We start from the raw sequence: 24,673 nt of genomic DNA on the forward strand, positions 1-24,673 counted from the left end.
TTCAGATTCAGCTCAGGTTCTTTCTCCTGTAGGAAGCTTTCTCTGGTGAGCCCCAGGACATTCACCTTCTATATAGCTCTAGCATGGAGTTTATGGTAAAGTATTATTGTATATTAACTTTGGGATCTCTTTTTGCACTCACCCCCAATCAGTGAGAGTAAATTAATTGTAGGTATGAACTTTGTCTTAGTTATCTGTTATCCCTAGCACCTAGCACAGTGTCTGACTAGCACACAATCATCACTCAATAAATACTTGTTCAATGTATTACATTAATATGGCATCCTGTTTTCTAAAAAAGACCAAAGCAATAACCTCTCCTTCTTTATGTATCCAAGATATAATCCAATATTTATCTTGGCATTGACATATAAGACCATTCACAGTAATATCCATCTGTCTGACCAAACTGAAGCTATCTCTTAATTTTTCCCATCCTCCATATGTTCATGCTCTTCCACAATTCATTCATCCGTGTCTCGTTCTCTTTCTAACACGATCGCTTTCATGACCCTGCAGTTTTATGTATGGTTTTCTCTGTCTTCAATATATGTCCATCTCTCATGCCTATGTCTGTCTGTCTGGCTCTCCTTCTTAAATTTGTACTAATTCATTTTAATGAACATTTTTGGAGTCTTCTAGGTTGAGTGGTTGTTTTATCCTCTTCAAATCAAAAGCACTGTGTTCATTTATCTGCAATATATCCTATCGTGATGTACTGTAATTCATACATTTCTGTTTTGCCCACTAAAGTAGATCACTGATCTTCGTGAGAAAAATATAATTTCTTGCTCATCACTTTCTCCCCTTAGCTAATAAATAATTAGCACTCAAATGTCAATGATGTTGAATAAGTAAATTACTTCCAGAATAAAGGAATTTGTAGCAATACTCAACTCAGAGATAAAGTGACTAAGTAACATTTTCAATACCAATGACATTTATTTCTCAAAGGCTAATATTATTTCTGTCTTCTACCCTCCCTTTGTTTTGAATAGTCCTTCTGAGCCAAATATTGTCTGTGTGGTTACACCTCTGTTGCTTTTGTGATGTTTTGGGGTAGTTTTACTTTGACTGTACTGTGTTTTCCATGAGACTGTAAATTCCTCAAGGGCATGACCTGTTCAATTCTATTCTGTGTTGCTTACAATGTGTCTAGCATGGTGGGAAACAAAACTTTCATTCATTTATGTATTTATGAGCGTGTCTGGAATGTGCTGGGCATTGCTAGTTGTTGGAAATGTTAATGCTTTTTACCTGGATGCACAAAAATTATTGTAAGACTAGCTAAACAGTATAATACAATCTATACCTTAAAGAAAAAGTGTGTCAAAATGTGATAAATTCTGTATGTTCATATGATGGGTAAAAAAACATGATTTTTAAAATTTCAAATACATTCAATATAAATATTAAAAATCTCCCCTTTCTCAGCAATCCTGTCTGTTCATATTTTGCCTATGCTTTTTGTTTCCTATTTGGTGTCCATGTCTCTCCCTGGTTTTGTATATTTTTCATATCACACTGTATCTTTCTTTTTGCATCATAAAATTCTGTATTTTGCATACATAACAAAGCATCAGACATTCCAGAGATCACACTGTGATCATTTTATTTATAAACTGTCCTGCCCAGAGGTAGCTCTGCTGCTATTTTAAAACAAAAGTGAGTTTGCACCGTGGAGAAGCTAAGTATGGGAAGGGAGTTCTCACTGCACTATTTTTAATTATCTCATCTTCTTGTGGGATCAGAATTAGTTGAAAGGCTATTAAGTCATCATTGATTTTCCAGGTGCCTTTTGCTAAATATCACATCCTTTCATCAAACACAGGAAATAAGGCTTTCTACATTGTAGGGGAATTTTGAGTAATCTCACAGAATTACTACAAACACAAAAAAGTCATTGCATTTTAAGAATTATTTGAAATTCCCTTTCAAATGGGTAGTTTCTACTGCAGATTTGGAATTGCCTGTACTGATTTCATTAGTTTTCCATTTTTTCATCCTTTCATCCTTTCATAAAGATAGCACATTTCAGTCTCCCCCTCCCCCATCGACTTTGGCTGTCTAGTTCAACTAAAACATCCATTGTTTATTTGGTTATTATTTTTATTTCCTTAGTTATTTGTATTTTAGTAATGACATGTTTCACTTTATCCTATGAAATTTCAAATCCTCAGGCATTTTAAATTATATGTGCTAAGAACTAAAAAAGTTGTTTCCTGTTTCTTTTTTTCTCCCAACTCTCCTAGGATTATTATTGATTATAAAAATTAAAATATTTATTTGTCATTTAAAAACTCAAAACGATAATTGTTAACACATAGCAAAATTAAAAATCATGTTATAATCAACTTTATCTTTCTAGGGATACACTGCTTAAATCAACATATTATAGGGGTGCATTTAATAATAGGAATGCTTGAACACATGTAATCACTTACCTTAAAATGAAATCACATTTTTAACAGTGAATGAGGTATGAAAGATCCACAGAATCTAAATTACTCTAAAGCAGTATGATGATTGATAACCTCAATTTTGGCTCTAAATAAAAACAACATTTGCCTGTTTTTAAATTACTATTCAAAGCAGTGAAATCGAGGACTACAATACTGTGTTAATATAATAGTTTACCAAAGATAAATACTGGGTCTACACAAGTAAAGAAGCATACTGCTATATACTGAATATTTGTGTCCCCACTCCCCCCAAAAAAATTATATGTTGAATCCTAATGCTCAGTGTGATGGGATTAAGAATGGGGCTTTCGGGAAGTGATTAGATGATGAGGGTATAGCTTTCAAGCACAGGTTTGGTGCCCTTATAAAAGAAATCCAGTTTCATTCTTTTGCACGTGGCTTTCCAATTCTGCCAGCACCATTTATTGAAAAGGCTGCCTTTTCTCCATTGTATGTTTTTGGCTTCTTTGCTGAAAATTATCTGTCCATATTTATGTGGGTTTATTTCTGGGTTTTCAATTCTATTCCATTGGTCTGTGTGTCTGTTTTTCTGCCAATATCGTACTGTTTTGATTATTGTTACCCTGTAGTACAAGCTGAAGTCAGGGAGTGTGACACCTCCAGCATTGTCCTTTTTTCTTAGGATTGCTTTGGCTATTTGGGGTCTTTTGTGGTTCCAAACAAATATGATGATTTTGTAGTTGTATTTCTTTTAAAAATGCTGTTGGGATTGAATCTATATATTGCTTTGGGTAATATGGCCACTTTAACTATGTTGATTCTTCCAATCCATGGACACGGAATGACTTTCTATTTCTTTGTGTCTTCTTCAATTTATTAAAAAAATGTTTTATAGTTTTCAGCATATAGGTCCTTCACATCCTTGGTTAAGTTTGTTCCTAGGTATTTTATCATTTTTGTTGCAATTGGAAAAGGAATTGTGTTTTTTTGTTTTGTTTTGTTTTCTGTTTCTAATTTCTTTTTCTGAGGTTTCATTGTTAATATATAGGAATTTTGTACATTGATTTTGTAGTTGGCAACTTTACTGTATTTGTTTATTGTTTCTAATAGCTTTTCAGTGGAGTCTTTAGGATTTTATATATATAGCAGAATGTCATCTGCAAGAGTGACAATTTAACTTCTTCATTCCCAACGTGGACGCCTTTTATTTCTTTCTCTTGCCTGATTGCTCTGGCTAGGACTTCAACACTATGTTGAAAAGCAAAGGTGATAGGGAACAGCCCTGTCATGTTCCAGAACATAGAGAAAGGGCTTCAGTTTTTCACTATTAATTATGATACTAGCTGAGGGTTTGACATATATGGCCTTTATTATGTTGAGATATTTTTCCTTCTATACCCATTTTATTAAGTGTTTTGATCATAAATGGATGTTGCATCTTGTCAAATGCTTTTTCTGCATCTATTGATATAATGATATGATTTTTTGTCCTTTATTTTGGTGTATCATATTGATCTGTCACCATGTACCAAAATTAATTCAAAATGGATCAAAGACCTAAACATAAGACCTGAAACAATGAACTGCATAGAAGAAAACATAGGTACTAAACTTATGGAACTTGAGTTCAGAATGCATTTTATGAATTTGACCTCAAAGGCAAGGGAAGTAAAAGCTAAAATAAATCAATGGGACTCTATCAAACTAAAAAACTTCTGCGCAGCAAAAGAAACCATCGAGAAAATAAAGAGGCAACAAACTGAATGGGAGAAGATTTTTGCAAAAAACACCTCCGATAAGGGACTAACATCCAAAATATATAAGAAACTCATACCACTCAACAATAACAACAACAAACAAACAAACCAAAAAATAATCCAATTAAAAAATGGGCAGAGAAACTGAACAGACATTTCTCCAAAGAAGAAATACCAATAGCCAATAGACATGAAAAAATATTCAACATCCCTAATCATCAGAGAAATGCAAATAAAAAACACAATGAGATATCATCTCACACCAATTAGAATGGCTATCATCAACAAGACAAATAGTAACAAGTGTTGGAGAGGCTGTGGAGAAAAAGGAACCCTCATGCACTGTTGGTAAGATTGTAGGTTGGTGCAGCTGCTATGGAAGGCAGTGTGGAGGTTCCTCAAAAAATTAAGAATAGAATTATCATATGACCCAGCAATCTCTCTCCTGAATATCTACCCAAAAAATGTGAAAACATTTATGCGTAAAGATATATGTGCTTTGATATTTATTGCAGCCTTATTTAGGGTGGCCAACACATGGAAACCAGCAAAGTGTCCTTGTATAGATGATTGGATAAAGAAGCTGTGGTATATATACACAATGGAATACTATTTTGCTATAAGAAAAGGTGAAATAGTGCCATTTGCGACAACATGGATGGATCTTGAGAATATTATGCTGAGCAAAATAGAAAAAGTTGAGAAACATATTATTTCACTGATATGTGGTATACAAAACTGAAAACAACAAAAGAACAAGACAAACAAATGACAAAACAAAAACTCATAGACACAGACAATAGTTTAGTGGTTACCAGAGGGTAAGCAGGGAGGGGTGGTAGATGAGGGTAAAGGGGATCAAATATATGGTGATGGAAGAAAAACTGACTCTGGGTGGTGAACACACAACATGATATACAGATGATGTAATACAGAATTGTACACCTGAAATCTATGTAACTTTACTAACAATTGTCACCCCAATAAACTTTAATAAAAAAAAAAAGAGAGATCCAAGAGATATCCCTTGCCCCTTCCACTATGTGAGATCATAGTTTAAATTTTTCAGTAAGGAAGCCAGTCCTGTCCAGACATCATCTTCGACTTTGCAGCCTCCAGAATGTGAAAAATAAATATTTATTGTTTATAAGCCACTCAGTTATGGTATTTTTGTTATAGCTTCCAGAACAGACTAAGATAAACACTGAAGTAAAAACAACCTTAACATGTTCTAAAATCCAGAAAATCAGTAATTTTACACAATTCCCTAGCAGGGATCTGGCATGATTGGCATGTAGTTCTATAAATGCACGTTTGTCTCATTATCATTTTGTATAGTTTATGAAAGTATTAATATAGTTTTAATAAGTAAATATTTTTAGATTACAAAACTGACTACTCATCTCTATATAATTGAAACAAAAAAATTCTGAATTTGAAAAAAAATAAAAGGCTGGGTATTTAGTACTATTAGTGTCACCTTTTCCAACTTATGCAAGTGTTCATTGTTAATTTGTTTTCATTTATGAATAAATCACATTGTATTTATTTCAGTAGTATGCATATGACATCTTGAAATGTATTTGTTCCATGAATCTTTAATAACATGTTTGATTTGCTCTCTCACCCCCCAAAAAAAAACCCACAAAAAACATTTAGAATTTACAGTGGGAAGAAGTCTCTAGCAATGACCTTGTACACATACCTTCATAAATTTACAAGATAGCAAACTGGAGCCCAGAGAAGGGTAAGCAAGATGAGCAGGGTCATATCCCCAGGAAATCGGTGAGTTGGAAATGAAACTTCTCACTTGTATCTGTGGAGATTTCCCCTCTACTGTATACCAAACAAAATCATTTATTTGCTAACTATTTGCACATTTTTCCTAATAATCTGTGAAGTAACTAAGATGTGTGGAATGTATTTCTGAACAATTCAACGTTGGAAGGGTACCACTGAAATGCAAAATTTCTAATTGTTTTGAATTTTAAATGATATACATAAATGTATCACTATTCATATCCAAAAAATAACATGTAAATGCCATCATATAATTAAAATGCAGAGGGTACCAAAAAAATGTATACACATATTAAGAAAATAAAAAATTGTATTAAAATTGTAATAATATATACTGATAACAAAAGATGAATACAAGTCATGTGTATACCTCTTTTTTTGTCACCCTGGTATGTTCATCATTGGAGTGCAGTAAAATTAATTTTCTTATCAAAATTACATAACAAATTTCAAACTTGTTCTTCGAAAAAAAATAAAAGAACATCAAGAAACATAGATGTATGATAAATATCCATATCTAGACCATCTGTCTATCTTCTTCACCATATGTCATTCTATTAATTGCTAATATCATCCTTATTATGCATCACCTCATCTGTAACATTATTCCATGAAACTGAGAAGGCATCAATAACAACTACAAAAAAACACCTGCTATATGTGTTTCTAGTTGATAAATTTCAGCAGGTTCTGGTTTGCTCTTGGGCAAAATTTTCTAATTGTTTTTGCATAACAGGAGACTTTCTACCAGGGCAACTTTCTTTCATTACAACCAGCACATTACTATCTTCTTAAATTGTTTTTTATAAAAATTAAGTCTCCCCAAAATATTTAATCAAAATGTTTATTTAGCAACTATTATGTGAACAAAACCATGGGCATATTGGTCACTGGGCTAAATATTATGAAGAAGAATAAAATATGAGTAGGAATTTATATGTGAAAGAATTTGGCAAACTATGACCCACAAATCCATTAATAAATACTGTTTAATGAAGCTCATAGCTCTTAGATTTGGCTAGTAATTATCTAACATATAAACTGTACAACCTTTTTTCACTTTGTATATGAAGAAAGAATTTTAACCTCATTATGATCTTTCTGTTTAATCAAACTCAATACCTGGATAGACCACACTGGTAACTGTCCTTTTCTTGGCAACAGTTGAAACAGATCCACTGAAAACGCAATCACTTTAGAAGTGTTGATTATTTTGTTCTTTCTGAGATGATTTTGGTTGAAGGAGCAAATCTATGGCCCATGAAATGATGAGGAAGCAGTAGCAAAAATAATAGAATTTAGTGTTAAATTTTGTTGTAAAGAGAGTAAATGTGAAGTAATGTTAAACAAAGGTGGAGGAGAATAAAGGATTATTGAAGACATCAGGAAAGAGTTTTTGGAGGAGGTGAAAGTCAAGTAAGATACTGAAAAGTCAGCAAAATATGGTTAATAGATTTGCTTTCATTCAGGACAGGTCAGATATATATAAAAATGAGGATGGTGATTTTGTTTAGTATTCACCTGCTGGGATAATTTTGGTATAGTTAAAGAAACAATTGGATGGACACACATCATGGGTGATTTTTGGAATCAGATGAGTTAACAATTATTATCAGCAGCAGCACCATCACAATCTCTAGCACTTCTATCAATTGTTTGAGTTTAGCCCATATACTAAATACTTTTATATTAGGTATAATGCCACCCTCATATAAATTCTTAACACCCTATGAAGTAGATAATTGTCTATTTACTTATTAATATGCTGATTAATTTACTTTGGATTCCACAAATATTAATGAACATTAGTAGGTATGCCAGACTGCATACTATATGGGATATACAGTATGTAAGGTTTCTAATTATTTTGTATTGGTTAACAAGACATACACACAAAACTAGGTAATATATAATAATGTTTTCTTTACAAGAGATGTACAATCTTCTGTAAAATTCAGATGAGGAAGATAATTGGTGATTGATTAAATAAAGTATGTAAAAGGTGACTCCCAGGGACTTCTAGTAAAGATGGCAGAGTAGGTAAATGCTGTGCTCACCTCCTCCCACAACCACATCAAAATTACAACTAAATTATAGAACAACCACTCTTGAGAAGCACATGAAGTCCAGTTGAACAGAACTATAACTAAGGATATAAAGAAGCCACATTGAGACTGGTAAGAGGGGCAGAGAAATGAAACAGGCTGTTTTCACACCCATGTGTGGTGGTTAAAAATTGAGAGGGATATCTCAGCTATGGAGTCCCCACTGAGGAATGAGGGGTCCCAGCTCCACATGGGGCTCTCCAGTCTGGAGCAGTAGTGCTGGGAACAGAAGTCATCACAACAGCTGGCTGTAAAAATCAGCAGGAACTCAGTCGGGTGAGAAAGAGGTCTGCTATAGAGCCAAGTGCCTTCTTAAAGGGTCCTAGCACAGACTCATTCACTTATAAAAATTTGCCCTAAGGTTCATTGAAGGGACATAAGATCAAAAAGTGATAGGGACATATGGCAAGGAACCGAATCCTCTGGCTTCAGGGCAAGGGCGGGAGGGGCAGTTCTCTCTGGGACTAAAGTGAAGGCAGGTACTTTCATTGTTGACACTGCCCCCCCACCCCCCAGCCCACAGGTGCTGGTGCCAATTCTGAGTCTCCCTCAAACTAGAAAACATGGTGCTTACCCCACCCTGGTGATTATCTGAGACCCTGTCCTGCCCGATTCTCGCAGCAGGTATAATCCTTTTTCAGAAGCTAATTCACACAAGCTGATAGCCTGAGCCCACACTACAGCATGGCCCGGACCTCTTGCTAAGCAGCCACCAGCCCTACACTAGGGTGAGTGAACCTCAGTTCACAGCATTAGCACTCCCAAGCACTTCCAGTGCCAGCACAGGCAGCTACCAATGGCAGTTCACTTTGTGGCTCCTACCAGGTGAGGTGTCCCTGACCTTGGTCTGCACTGAAGCCCCTCATAAGAGGCCCTAGAACAAACACACCTAGTGGTAGGCTTCACACCACACTAGAGTGGATCAACCTAAAGAAAAAGTAATACAAAGGCTGAAATGCAAAAGTTGGAAAATCATGCGTAATTACAATGGTAAATTAAGCGATACACACAAAGTCACACAACCAAAAGAAGAAAAAAAAAATGAGAAAAATATAAACATGGAGGAGGTGAGTAAAAATGACAGTGATTTTAGAATGTTTTCAAACTTAAACTGCCCATCAGCTTGGTATATAGATAAAGCACACGATAACCACAAACTAAAAAATCTACAAGAGATATCCAAAAAATAAAAAAGAAGCAGAAAGTAATCAACATACAAAAACAGAACAAGAGAATAAGAACAGAGAACCACAAAAACAATCAGAAATCAATTAATAAAATAGCAAGAAGAAAAAAAAAATGAGAAAAATATAAACATGGAGGAGGTGAGTAAAAATGACAGTGATTTTAGAATGTTTTCAAACTTAAACTGCCCATCAGCTTGGTATATAGATAAAGCACACGATAACCACAAACTAAAAAATCTACAAGAGATATCCAAAAAATAAAAAAGAAGCAGAAAGTAATCAACATACAAAAACAGAACAAGAGAATAAGAACAGAGAACCACAAAAACAATCAGAAATCAATTAATAAAATAGCAGTAACTACATACCTATCAATGATTACTTTAAATGTAAATGGATTAAATATTCCAAACAAAAATTGAATGGATAAAGAAAAGATGATATATATACGTGACTGGACATTATTTTCCTGAACTCATCCTTGAAAAAGTGCAACATACCTCACTGCTGAATATCACTATGGTCACCTTCGAAGTACTCCCCTTGGGAAGCTATGCTCCAAAGCCAGCACCTAGTCCACCCTTCAAAGCAATTTTGGAACTTTTTTTCTGAAATGGCCATCAGAGCTGTTATCGTATGGCCCTTGATGTCCTGAATGTCTTCAAAATATCTTCCTTTCAATATTTCCTTTATCTTTAGGTAAAGAAAGAAGTCACTGGGGGCCAGATCAGGTGAGTAACGAGGTGTTCCAATACAGTCATTTGTTTACTGGCTAAAAACTCCCTCACAGACAGTGCTGTGTGAGCTGGTGCATTGTCATAATGCAAGAGCCATGAATTGTTGGTGAAAAGTTCAGGTCGTCTAACTTTTCCACACAGCCTTTTCAGCACTTCCAAATAGTAAACTTGGTTAACTGTGTCCAGTTGATACAAATTCATGATGAATAACCCCTCTGATATCAAAAAAAGGTTAGCTACATCTTTGCAACAAGTCTGCAAACTTAATTGTCAGACTTCATATATGATAGAATATTACTCAACCATGAAAAAGAATGAACCTTATCATTTGAAACAACATGGATGGTCCCAGAGGGTATCATGCTAAGTGAAATAAGTCAGGCAGAGAAAGACAAATACCATATGATTTCACTTATATGTGGAATCCGAAAAACAAAATAAATGAAAAAACAGAACAGAAACAAACTCATAAATACAGAGAACAAAATGATGGTTGCAAGATGGGAGCGGATGGAGGAGCTGGGTGAAAAATTGAAGGGATTGGGAAGTACAATTTGACAGTTACAAAATAGTCATGGAGATGTAAAGTACAGCTTAGGGAATATGGTCAATAATATTGTAATAACTATATATGGTGTCAGTTGCATGAAAAACCTATTGGGGCAATCACTTTGTAGGTTATATAAATGTCTAACCATTATTCTGTACACCTGAATCTAATATAAAATTGAATGTCAAAAATAAGCCTAATTTTAGCCCAGCTTCCAGTATTTTTGTATTTCTTTTGCCTTCTTTTACAATCCTCCCCAAAACATCCCTCCCATTACTTCCATAAGTGCTTCATGCCCTTGTGCCTTAAGAGACAAAACATTGGTTATTTGGAAACTTCCAAATAAATACTGATTCAAAATTAGTCAAAAATTTTAGTCAAATCAATCAATATTAACTCTCTTAAATGTTTCTGAGTTAATAAATTATCAATTCTCAAACAAATTCTGTTTCTTTGAGCATTATGAATGTCTAAAATAAACACTCTATGGACCATTCAAATGGATAAATCTTCTTATTTGCATAAGCTCCAGCTTTTGGGTATCTATTGCATTTTCAACAATGAAATAATGTTCCCATAACTGTAAATTGGCAAATATCTCATATACATATGCATTCTATGGAATGAAAATTATCGTCTGAGTTTGTGTAAAATCCATTAATAGTGATTTCTGAATCACTCTTTTCTTTTAATTCACAATTTGCTGTTTGTCTGAACTTTCAGTCCCTTTAAAATCACCATTTCTTGACTGCTCAACCATGCAATACATAGACAGAAGCTATATTAATAACCTCTCAAAGGTGCAGTGCACTGATACTGCTATTTATGCTGCTGTCTGGAAAAAAGCATATTTATTCTGTCCAAGCACCCATGAGACATGAAACTATTCTTTGTTCAGACTCACAGTAGATAGTCATTTCAAAACTTCAATTACTATTTCAGCATGTTCCTCCATTCCCGTTTCCAGAACTACAGCCAGTGATTTCTAATAGCAAAATGTACTTTATAAACCATACACACATGTGCCTTGCATAAAATGAGCAAATAAAACTATACATAAATGATTAATATCTGCAGAAAAATATAGAATTCAGATGAAATAATATTAGTATATGCAAATTGTATATCTCCCAGCTAATGAACGAAGACAGCTGAATGAATAATAATAAAAAAATGTATATACATTTCATCCATCTTGGAATCAAAGAAAAATAATCATACATTAATATTCAACAAATATTTCTTCAGATTTAAGTCAGTATAGAGCTGTTCTTTGTGGTAGGATTTATGAAAAATAAAATCATGGCACCTTATTTCTGCCTCTGAACAATTTCCAATCATAATAAATACGATGTATTCTTTTTATTGAAATGAGAGTCCTGAATAAAAAAAAGATGGTTTATAGTCTCAATCTTACTTTATGTAGACCTTAAATTCCATGATATGGCTATAACTTCTCTTCTTGTGTGAAATTTTCTTTCCGCATGAACATTCATCTCTTTTTCTTGAATCTATCTTTTATTTTTCCATTCTTTTTTTTTTGCCAATGAAAAATACACATCTCTAATGTATGTAAAACTGAAGCAGCATACTTGAATCACACTATTTTGAAAACATGATTTTCACTATATTGTCCCTTATAACTATAATTTATTTTGAGTGGAAGACACCATGAAAAATCAACCTTATACAATTTACTGTTCTATTCTTTGTTGGGATATTAATAAAAGTAACTCCCACAATATTTATCACCCAGTATCCACTTTATAAAGCACAATGCAATATATTTCATATCTCAAATCCAGGAGAAAAGTTTGTTTTTGCTGTGCATTGTTATATTTGTATTTTATACCTGATGGTTTCCATGTACATTGATCAGGTTTTCCTATTTGTTTGGCAGCCGTCATATTTAAGTCTAATATATGAATCATTCTTAAAAGTTGTTTACTGACTTGTTCGTAAGTTTGTAGGATCACGTAACCATTTTACCAAATGTTCTCATTATCCCCATTTCACTACTTATTTTTAATGCTCTTGCACTATGTCTCGTTTTGCAAGCCTTCGAAAATGAGAAGAGTAATGGATAAGCATCTACGTGTGACAGGAAAGTCTTACTTGAACCCGAGAAAGTCTTACTCGAACCTTCTTACTCTGGGTTGCTACTGCCAGGTGAGTGGAATATACCTGTTGCTTCTATTTCATCATTTTCTACTCCCTCCTTAATGCTCTGAAATCAGTCTTCTCTCTCCATTCTATGGATAATCTTAACCAAGGACTTTGCCATTTTCCAGGTATTTTAGCTTGGGAAAGTGACTGGTTCTCTCGATGCCTTATATTCCTCATTTCTAAAATGGAGGTGAAAATGCCTCCATCGGTTTGTTTGGAGGATTAAATGAGATGGAGTACATGCAGTGGTTAGCACAATGCCTGGCACGTCATTCAGTGCCTCAAAAATGATGCCGATGATGACAGCGTTGCAGTAACAGCAAGTACTCTCCCATACGACTCTATTTTTTCAGTTTCTTCTAACTGCATGAGATTTTTCTAGACTCACACACTTGAACATTCATCTTTGACCCTATCTTGTCGCTTTCTCCTTCCATATCCAACCAGTTGTCAAATATTATGTCTTTTTCCCTTTACAGTAGCTCTCACATCTGTCCCTTCTCTATTCCTCAAATATCACCCTCATTCTGTCTGTAAGTAATCTGCAGGTTATGGTGAATCAGTGAAAATATTCTCTGAAAGAGAAGGAGAGCTAGCAGAATTTTGAGGACTAAGACACTGAAATACGCAGAGATGCCCTTACTACAAACAACAGCAATGAACAAGCAGTCAAGAACGCCAGTGGGCTAGGCTGAGGTGTTTGCATTCAAACACTGCTTACTAAAGTTTAGAGAAACTTATTAAATCCAATAGAAATATTTAATTCATGGAAAGGTGGTGGGAGTAATACTTATCTGCAGTTACTAGTAATATGAAAGCCAAAACACTCATTGATTTGTCTTAGTTTAAATGAACTAAGTTATAACATGTGTTCCACATCTACTGCCACCAACATCACTGTGATTGGACACACAAGCAATTAAAATGGCAAATCGTACAAGCAAAGATAGAATTACGGTTAAAAAAGAAATTCCTACCATTCATATCAATGTTTATACAGGGTAATTTGTGATTTTAAAAAAAAGGGCCAACTGAGTTACCAGTGTTTTGTATTATACATTTTATGATCCAATCTGTTGCTATGTGATTATTACATTGGGAATTCCTTAGGAGCCTAACACAGTGGTTCACATAGTACAGATTTTCAATAGCTGTTGATAAATACATGAGCTCGATATTTCCTTAAAGACGGCATTACACCTCAAAGATTTAATTAAAATTTGTATTTAATGGAACAAATTTCAAACTATTAAAATGTGTTAAGAGAGTAATATTATTTCAAAGACATTTCCTTACCTTTACATACAGGCCTGTGATCACTCCAAGCAGCAAAGACTTCAGCTATCCGCTGACAGGTGATGCTCTTAGCACCTTGTAAGACATAATCTTCATCACAAGAAAACTGCACAGTTGATCCAAGGCTAAAATTGAACAAAGGATTAAAAACCAGGATTAGAAACACATAGCATAATGATTAGGTTCCTCTTCTACTGGCAATAGCTAACAGGTCAAAAATGTTCCATTGTGACAAAAAGAATTTTTCTACTGGGAAAACAAAATATGAAAAAAAAATGACTTGTACAAATGTATACTAAAAGTCATAAACAGATGAATTTGCTGTAAATGAATAACGCAGATGGTGGTAGGGATTGTAAAAAATCGTCGTTAAGTTTAATTATCTTGTTATTAGTTGTAGAAGTCAAAGTTAAATAAGTGACTAAGAAGGGGGTAAATATGAAGGAAAAAGTGAACTTCTTGACTTGAACCCCCGTGTTTGTGTTCATACCACATTATAGTACTTCTCTAGCAGGTATTTTTATGTGTATTTATTTGGACACATATTTGCGCTTCCATGTCTACCCTTGTATGTATGTATGTGTGTATGTATGTATGTATATACACATACACACACTCACACACACACAATCATATATCTGTATGCATATAGGCTGCAAAATAGTGCTGATTGTTTTTCATATATAATTCACCCACCTTTTACTATTTAACCTATTGCAATTTGGATATTGCTTTCCTTTCCATTGAAATTGAAGTTACTAAAATGATCATTTTTTAAAACCTAATTGCAAAGGGTAGTGTTGTGTGTTTTTTTTTCTTAAATAAAAAACCGAGCATGTATTTTCTTTCTGAAAAATCCCTAAACAACAACTCACTAGCAAAAATATATCAAGTACAATTTCCTTAACGTGGCTTAAAAAAGCCTTCCAGCAGTAAGTCCCGGCCAACTTCCTCACCTCATCTCTAACCCAAGGCCACACACAACGAGCACTTTCAGCAAGTGACAGTTTCTGCACATACCATGGCATTTTCAGTCTGCACTGCTCTCCCTGACCCTTCCTGCTTAGAAGGCCTTACCTGCACTTCTCACCCAGCCTACGCCTGAACAGCTCCTGTTCACTGCCCTGAGCTTGTCCTGCAGGGCATTACATGATCACATTTTTGTTGTACGAAAATATCTCTGGAACAATGTAGAGGGCAATTTGAAAGAAAAACTAATAGAGAAAAGGAGAACAGTAAAAAAAAATAGCTCAAATAATTTAGGCCAAGGGTTGGCAAACTCTGTCATGCAGTCCAAATCTGGCCCATTGCTTGTTTTTGCAGAGCCCAGAAGCTGAAAATGGTCTCTATACTTAAAAAAAAAAAAAAAAAAAATCAAAGACAGACTATTTTACGGAATGTAAAAATTATATGAAATTCAGATTTCAATGTCCATAAGTAAAATGTCATTGGAACACAGACATACTCTTTCATTTACATATTATCTATGTCTATTTTCATGCAACAGTGTCAGAGCTGAATAACTGCAATGGAGACTCTTTGGCCTACAAAATGTAAGATATTTACTATCTAGCCCTTTAAAGAAAAAGCTGATCAACCTCTGGTCTAAATATGACAAAAGACCTAAAGTAAGGCGTGGCATGGCAAAGAACAGAAAAATATCATATAGGGAATAATCTAGGCATTATAATGTATTCTCCCTAGAGTCGTGTTTCTTTTTACTCTCACTCTTTCTTTTGAAAAAGTGGTTTTATTTAAAATATAAAACAAATCCAGAAAAGTGTACAAAACAAAATGTACAGCTCGTCAAATTATCATGAATGAAATCATATAACAAGAAACAATATTTCTAGGATATTCTTAGACTTCTTAATGACTCCAAGTTTTATTCAGACTACACTGTAGTCTGAGGAGACTTACAAATTTATAATGAATTCTCTACCATTTCTTACTTCCCCATCTCAGTAAAAGGAAACTCTATCCTTCTAGTTGAAGGCCAAACACCATGGAGTCATTCTTGACTCATCTTTTCTCCTGTTAGCAACACTTTCAAAATCATAAACCTAACATTTCTCACCCCCTACAGTGCCACCACCCTGATCTGAGCCACCATTTCTCATCTATGTACTGCTGATAGTTCTTTCCGCTTTGTGTTGGTTTCCTATTTCTGTTCTTGACTCCTTGAAATTTATCCCCAAATAAAATCCATGGCAATCTTTTTAAGAAGATAGCTAAAATTATGCCTTTCTTCTGTGTCAAAACTCCTAATGCTTCCCCATTTTACTCAGAGTAAAGGCAATGCCCTTAAAATGGCGTACGTGATCTGCCCATTATGAATTTCAGAACTCATTTCCTACCCCTTTCTCCCTCAATTTTTTTTTTAGCCACGTCAACATCCTTGCTTTGGCTTAAAAATATTAAGGATGCACTTGCTGCAGGGTCTTTACATTTGCTCTTAGTCTGGAAAACATTTCTCAAGAAGTCTATTATCTGTCATATCCTCATTTCTGTTTTTTCTTCGCTTGTGACCTTATTCATAAGGCTCTCTTGACTGTTCTCTGTAGCTACTCCTATCCCATAATCTTCTTCCATGTTATTTCCTATACATTATCTGATATTGTGCATTTATTTGTCTACCTATTGTAGACAAATGTGTCTAGTAGGATGTGTCTCTCATCCTACTAAAAAACTCCAGGCACTTATCTCTTTTGTTTTCCAACCTGTCAAACACATCCTAGTATATATTAAGTTGTTAAATACATTCCTGTGTGTGTGTGTGTGTGTGTGTGTGTGTGTAAGTATAATTTTTTTCTTTTGAGAATGAATAACTGTTCTTTATAATACATAAAGATAAATGTGTATCTTTAATAATGCAAATGTATTGTCTAAAACGGCCTAATCCAGAGATACCATATCCCTATAATTGGACAAAATTATTCTTGGGTAAAATACATTCTCAAGGCTATTTAAATAGCTTATAATTCACATGAACTCACCTCCCACCACCTGACACATTTGCTGTGTTTTACAAACAGCAAAGAAAGTAATGTGATTAGGGCACAGGAAATGAAGAAGATAGAGGTTGAAAATTAAGTTAAGGAAGCAATTAGAGATGGGGATCAAATCACTTATGAATTTGTAGGCTATGGTAAGGATTTTAACCTTTACTCTGAGGGAATCAGGCAGTTACAGTGGGACTGGGAGCCAAAGGAATGTCATGTTACTTTATGTCTTAAAGTGATAATACTGGCTGCTAGATGAGGAATAAACTTAAAGAGGGCAAAGGTAGAATGAGGGAATTTGGTTAATAATCTATCGGAGTGATCCTAGCTCTTATGAAGATAACAGGATAGTTACTTAAGGTAGGGAAGCAGTGTTTAGAAACTAATGATGGTGAAACTAATTTATTTATTTATTTCTTTATTTACTTACTTACTTACTTGTTTGTTTGTTTGTTTACAGAAAGCCTTAGTATAGGGCCTGATCCACAGAAGTAATTTTAATTACTATTTTCTCACTAATTTAATAGATTAATGATTCTGTCAAGGTCACTCTATTTGTCACAGATTAAAATATTCTTGTTTAATCAGGCTTTTCTTCCTAAAAGTAATAAATTACATCTTGTTTAAGTAACAAATGTTTGAGTTTATTTCTTTTAATTACAGAAAACTGATTCATTTACCTTGAAGATAGACAACTGGTAATAATAAACAACTAAGGGTGTTGCTACTATACCAAGCCTGCCGGTGATGATCTTTTAATCAAATGTCCTCACTCCCACCCCAAAATGAACAATTTCAACAATGTTTTCTCCATTTAATATTCTGGGAGAAGTAGTTCTGAGCAGCAGTTAACAGTTTAATCTGCAGAGTCAAGGATCTTTCAAACCCTCATTCTTCCCTTTCCCAGCTTTACCACTTTGAGAATATAAAAATCTCTCCAAACCCCAGCTTCCTCATCTGTTGTGATCATGTAGTGAGACATAATTTATAAAGTACACAGTGCCTAACACATATTGGACATGTAATTATTTCCCTCAAACATGGAAATCATTGTGAAAATCATTATTTTTTTTTCTCCACTATGGAAAGAAAGAATCTTGATTTGGCATCTACAACCAAGACCATCCAGGATTAAAGCCACACTTTTAACAGATTCTAGACCAAAATATAAAAGTGCAAAACAGCACAGACAAGACAGAAATCAATGCAATGATCAGTATTTTAAGTAGAAAAGGCTCTATAATACCCAGGAAATGGGCATTGTGAAAAAATTCAATGTGTTTTCTTTTTACAAACTTATTTAATATTTCAGAGAAACTTAAAGAAAACTTACAACTAATTTGTGTTTAAAATACTAAATAAGTATTCAGTTAAACTGTAGTGACAATAAAGGAAGACAACCTATATTCATAGTTATTTCTCTGTAACCACTGAAGAGACATCTGCCCTGCACAGATAAATAAAACCTTCCACTTTAGTAGGTTATTTAATCTGATAGGACATTCCAAAATAAATGATGGAATGGATTTCTAATTTGAAAATATCAAATCATCAAGCATATGATATGCAACAACATAATTTGGAGAGCAAGTGTTGATCTTCACCATGATTATGCTGAGCTATGTTTAAGTGTCATCATATTTTTAAAAATTACTACATCAGAGGTGTCACTGAAAGAAGTTTTCAAAATACATAAAATGTTTTCCTATTTTATCAAAAGACAACTAATATAATTTTACTTATATAAATAAATAAAATATAAACTGACATAGAGATAAGAAGAACAAATGATGGTAGCTGGGTCAGCAAAGATGATTTAAGAAATAAGGGACAAAAAAGATTCCTGGTTAAGATGGTAGAATAGGTAAACGCTATGCTCACCTCCTCTCAGTATCACATCAATTTCAACTAAAGTATGGAACAACCATCACTGAGAATCCCCTAAAGTCTGGCTAAACCAAAGACCTACAACTAAGGACATACAGAAGAAGCCAACTCGAAACTGGTAGAAGGGGCTGAGATATGGAATGGGCTGGTCCCACACCTGCATGTGACCATTAAAAACTGGGAAAGAGATCTCATCTGAAGAGGTACCCATCTGAGGAGTGAAGAGTCACTGTTCCTCCCTAGCCCAGTATCCCATGATAGGGAGAGAAATCCCCATAACTTCTGGTTATGAAAATCAGCAGAGATTGTGGCTGAGTGAGACTGAGGATGACTGCACTCCCAGGTGCTCCTCTTAAAGAGAATTCTCATGGACTTGTTTACTAACAGACCCTCCTGCTCTGAGTTCCAGTGCTGGGGCAGCACCTCGAAAGGCACCAGGGACGTACAGGAGGAATACACCAGGGACACAAGGAGGAATTGAAATTGTCTAGCTTCAGGGTGAGGGCTAGAGGGGCAGCTTTTTCCCAGACAGATCAGTCGACAGAAGCCAGTTTTTCTTTGTTGAACCTCCATATTGCTGTGTCCAGATGCAGGCAAACATCGTAACTGAGTCTCTATCAAACTGACTATAACCTGTGTCTGTCCCGCCCTAGTGATTCCCTGAGCCAACGCCCCACCCAATTTTCAGGAACACCCAAGTCACTTCCAGTGGCTTTTACGTATAAAGGACCTGCCTTGGCTCATGCTGCTTACATTTCTAAAATCTCGCAAAGGTCCACAAAACCCAAACAAGCAGCATCTGGATTTGGCATGTCCTGTACCTCTGGCTGGGCAGCCCTAATACGGGCACTAGTGCCAGCCAGCTTTTGTTCACGGCTTGGCTTCTCAAGGCAATTCCAAGCACAGTGCAGGTGGTAGCCATCTGAGGATCCCTTTATGGCTTATGCCAGGTGGCCCTGGTCAGGGCACAGACTGTGGCTAAACCTCGCCTGTAGCACACAGGAGGTCTAATGCTTGGTATGCCCAATAGGAAGCTTCAGACTGAGGCAGAGCATCACCCAACCACCTCCAAGGATGACACACCCAAAGGGTGGACTAGAAAGGCACCAGAGCCCCACTAAATTGAATCCTACTCTGTAGGGTCAGCCCCACTTTAGTAATGTCCAGTCCTCACAGTCAATTAGCTTGAGGGTCAATCTTTCCCATCAAAGTGCAAACAGCAATCAAGTCTCAACTACAACAGGAGGGCACACACAACCCACTTAAGGACACACATGCAGCATCTGAGGGAGACATAGCATCCCCACAGAGAAACAAATATAGGGAGGCAACCAAAATGGGGAGACAAAGAAACATGTTCCAAATAAAAGAACCAAACAAAGCTCCAGAAAAACAACTAAATGAAATGGAGACAGGCAATCTACCAGATGCAGAGTTCCAAATACTGGTTATTAGGATGCTCAATGATCTCAGGGAGAACTACAACAAAGAGATAGGAAACATAAAAGTGGAGATAGAAAACATAGAAAAGAACCAGTCAGAAATAAACACTACAATAACTGAAATGAGGAATACATTAGAGGGAATCAACAGATTAGGTAAAGCAGAGAATCAAATCAATGATTTAGAAAATAAGGTAGCATAAAACACAATCAGAAGAGAAAAAAAAAAGAATCCAAAAAAAATGAGATTTTAAGGGGTCTCTGGAACAATATCGAGCATACCAATATTTTCATCTTAGGGGTAACAGAAGAAAAAGTGAGCAAGCAAGGAACTGAAAACCTATTTGAAAAAATAATGACTAAAAACTTCCCTAACTTGGCAAAGAAAATAGATATATAAGACCAGAAAGGATAGAGAGTCTCAACAAGATGAACCCAAACAGACCCACACCAAGACACATCATAATTAAAATGACAAAGTTTAAAGACAAAGAGAGACTCTTAAAAGCAGCAAGAGAAAAGTACCTTGAGACCCAGCAATTCCAACCCTGGGTATATCTCCAAAGAAATCCAAAACAATAATTTAGAAACATATATGCACCTTATGCTTATTGCAGCGCTATTCACAATAGCCAAGCTATGGAAACAACCAAAATGCCCATCAATAGATGATTGGATAAAGAAACCGTGGTATATTTATACAATGGACTATTACTTGGTCATAAAGAAGAATGAAATATTACCATTGCAATGACATGGATGGACCTAGAGAACATTATGCTAAGTGAAGTAAGTCAGATGGAGAAAAGACAAATACCATATGATCTCCAGTGATTACAAATTAGTAATCACAATATAGCCACAAGGATATGAAATACAGTTTGGGGAACACAATCCATAATGTTGTAAAGATTTTGTAGAGGATCAGATGGACACTTGTCTTATTAGGGAGAACACTTCATGGACTGTGTAGATATTTGACCACTCTCCTGTATACCTGAAGCTGAAGCTGAATAATATGAAATGTTAACTATAATTAAATATATATAGACATAGATATAGAGATATACATATATAGAGATATATAGATATTATCACAGGATGTGGAGTACAGCATAGGGAATAGAGTCAATTGAATTGTAACAGCTATATACAATATCAGAGCGGTAGTAGATTGGGGGGTTATCACTTTGTGAGAGGTATAAATGTCTAACTATTGCATTGTTTTGTGCACCTGAAACTAATAATAATAATAAAAATATATTAAAAACAGCATGGCATTAGTAGAAAACAGACACACAGACCAACAGAATAGAATTGAAAACCCCAAAATAAAAATAAACCCAAATAAATATGGACAGCAAATTTTTGACAAAGAAGCCAGAAACACGTATTAAAAAAGGAAGAAAGAAAGAAAGGAAGGAAGGAAGGAAGGAAGGAAGGAAGGAAGGAAGGAAGGAAGGAAGGAAGGAAGGAAGGAAGGAAGAAAGGAAAGAATGAAAGAAAGAAAGAAAGAAAGAAAGAAAGAAAGAAAGAAAGAAAGAAAGAAAGAAAGAAAGAAAGAAAGAAAGAAAGAAAGAAAGAAGAGAGTACGCAGTTACCCACAAGGGAGCTCCCATAAAATTGTGAGCTGATTTCTCAACAGAAACTTTGTAGGTCTGAAGGGATTGGCAAGAAATATTCAAAGTGATGGAAAGTAAGGACCTACATCCAAGATTACTCTACCCAGCAAAGCTATCATTTAGAATCGGAGGACAGATAAAGAGCTTCCCAGACAAGCGAAAGCTAAAGGAGTTCCTCACCACCAAACCAGTCTTACAAGCAATGTTAGAGGGACTTCTTTAAGACAAAATTAAAAAATTAAAAATATGACAAATAAAATGTCAATAACTACATATCTATCAACAATTACTCTAAATATAAATGGATTAACTGCTCCAACAAAAAGACAGGGTGGCCGAACGGATAAGAAAACAAGACCCATACATATGCTGTCTACAAGAGACTCACTTTAGATCAAAAGACACACACAGACTGAAAGGAAAGAGTTGGGGAAAATGTATTTCATGAAAATGGAAACAAACAAACAAACAAACAAACAAAAAGCTGTGGTAGCAATCCTTAAACTAGACAAAATAGCCTTTCAAACAAAGGCTATATCAAGAGACAAAAAAGGGATCCTGTAATCTCACTTCTGGGTAATTATTGGAAGAAACCCAAAATGCTAATTCAAGGGGACATGTGCATCCATATATTCATTATAGCATTGTTTACAATGACCAAGATGTGGAGGCATCCTGGGTTTCCAATGATGAATGACTGAATAAAGAATAGGTGGTATATACTTGTGGTCTTTTTATTTATTTATTTCTTTGTTTGTATGTTTATTTATATTTATTTTAATTAAAATTTATTGGGGTGACAATGGTCAACAAAACTACATAAGTTTCAAGTGTACATCATCTATATATTGCATTGCGTTCATGACCTAGTCATTTCTCCTTCCATCACATTATTTGACCTCCTTCACCCTCACCTACCACCCTACTCCCCCCTTACCCTCTGATAATCATTAAATTGTTGTCTCTATCTATGAATTTTGTTTCTTTCTTTGTTTGTTTTGTTCCTTTGTTGCCTTCAGTTTTATAACCCACATATGAGTGAAGTCATATGGTTCTCAATGTTTTCTGCCTGAATTATTTCACTTAGCATGATAATCTCAAGACCCATCCATCTACAAAACAAAGAGGCAACCAACCAAAGTGTCCTTCAATAGATGATTGGATAAAGAAGATGTATATATACACAATGGGATACTGCTCTGCCATGAGAAAAGATGAAATAGTGCCATTTGCGACAACATGGTCCTTTTATATGTATTACTCATTTCATTGTCCTTATAAAATCAGTGTCCAAAGATAGTATCAGCAGAGCCAAGTCTATGCAAAATACAAGGAAAATCCAATTCAGCATTCACATACCTTCATATTGCAGTCTAATCCACTGCTTTTTTTCTACTGTTGATTATGATCAGTTTCAATATTGTTCCTGGGCATCTTGGCTTATGCAATGTAGCTACCTCAATCAACACTGAAATCCACTACTACCTTCTTATTCTCTCCAAACTTGGTCCTTTTTGTGCAATTGAAAGCAGGCCTACAAGGTGATGTCGCTACCTCTCCTCATCTCTCCAGTACTTCATTTCATTTCAGCTTAAAATCACTAGGAGTAAATTTTTCTTATATGGATGTAGAATATTTCACATAGTTATATACTTCTATGAAACAACACAAAAGGTTGAAAAATGGACCAATTCTAAATGTTGTAATACCCTGGAAAAAGTAACAAATCCCAAAGGAATGGATTGTTCAGAAAGAAATGCAAGAACACTAGTTGAGCATATTAATGTGGATTTGTGTATTGAGAATAGCTCTTCATTAATCAATTAACTAAGCTAAAGCAAAAGCCATTAAAAAGAGTTATAATTCTATACCTTCAGAAAAAAAGAATAATGATTATTATCATGGGACCCTTTTTTTTAACTTCCACAATTAACTGTGGTCAACTCTTCAGAATCCTTGGAAATCCTTGCTTATTATATCTGATAAGATTTCAAGATTTTAAAATTCAGTACAATTACGAAAAGAAAAAAAAACAACTAAATGTTTTACTTTTATCTGGATATTTGTTTCTTTTTTCTGGAATCTATGAAATAAATCCTTACCACTGTGTGCTATTAGTTTTGTTTTGCTTTATTTACAGCTTACATTCAACATTTGCTATATCCAATTTTGTGTTTCATTGAGTGTGACTTTTTAAAATTTTTATTTATTTTTTTTATAGATGTTCAATCCTGGATAAGCACAATGTTTTTACATTACAAAAATCTTTTATCCTGTGATAGAAAAGAGGTGCAGAGTTACAATTATTTGAGAACAATAAACATTTAGAATAGTATTAATTGAAAAGCTGTAATATGTTTGGCATCATTTTTGTTGTTATAACCATAGAAAAAAGGAGTGGTTGATGCAATTAGGAATTAGAATCTGATTATATAATCCATGCAAATACAAATGTAAAATAAAATTAGTGAGAAAAATGAGGTCTGAAAAGTTTCAATCCTCTGGTGTAAGGTTGGTGAACTGCTTAATGCTTTCCACCATGTGCTGTTTTGGAGTTCACATATCCATAAAATATGCCTTGCATAGGCATAGTCATAAATAAGGCAAGGTTAACATGACATTCTTGCAAAATAGCTCTATCTATACCAATTGCTATTCTATTCTTCTTCCCCACACGCCTGCACTCTTATTAGCTATGA

General features: G+C 34.8%; 1 protein-coding gene across 1 annotated transcript in view; it reads right to left on the minus strand.

The window, feature by feature from the left end:
- The window catches only part of CSMD3 (CUB and Sushi multiple domains 3), a 1,093,095-nt gene that overhangs the window by 598,060 nt on the left and 470,362 nt on the right, over positions 1–24,673 (minus strand). The window contains exon 10 of the mRNA XM_033126920.1: positions 14,022–14,146. Within this exon, the coding sequence (XP_032982811.1) occupies positions 14,022–14,146 (125 nt within the window). The remainder of the gene's footprint in view (positions 1–14,021; positions 14,147–24,673) is intronic.

The sequence above is a fragment of the Rhinolophus ferrumequinum genome, chromosome 14 (genome assembly GCF_004115265.2).
Source record: "Rhinolophus ferrumequinum isolate MPI-CBG mRhiFer1 chromosome 14, mRhiFer1_v1.p, whole genome shotgun sequence".
Taxonomy (NCBI): Eukaryota; Metazoa; Chordata; class Mammalia; order Chiroptera; family Rhinolophidae; genus Rhinolophus; species Rhinolophus ferrumequinum.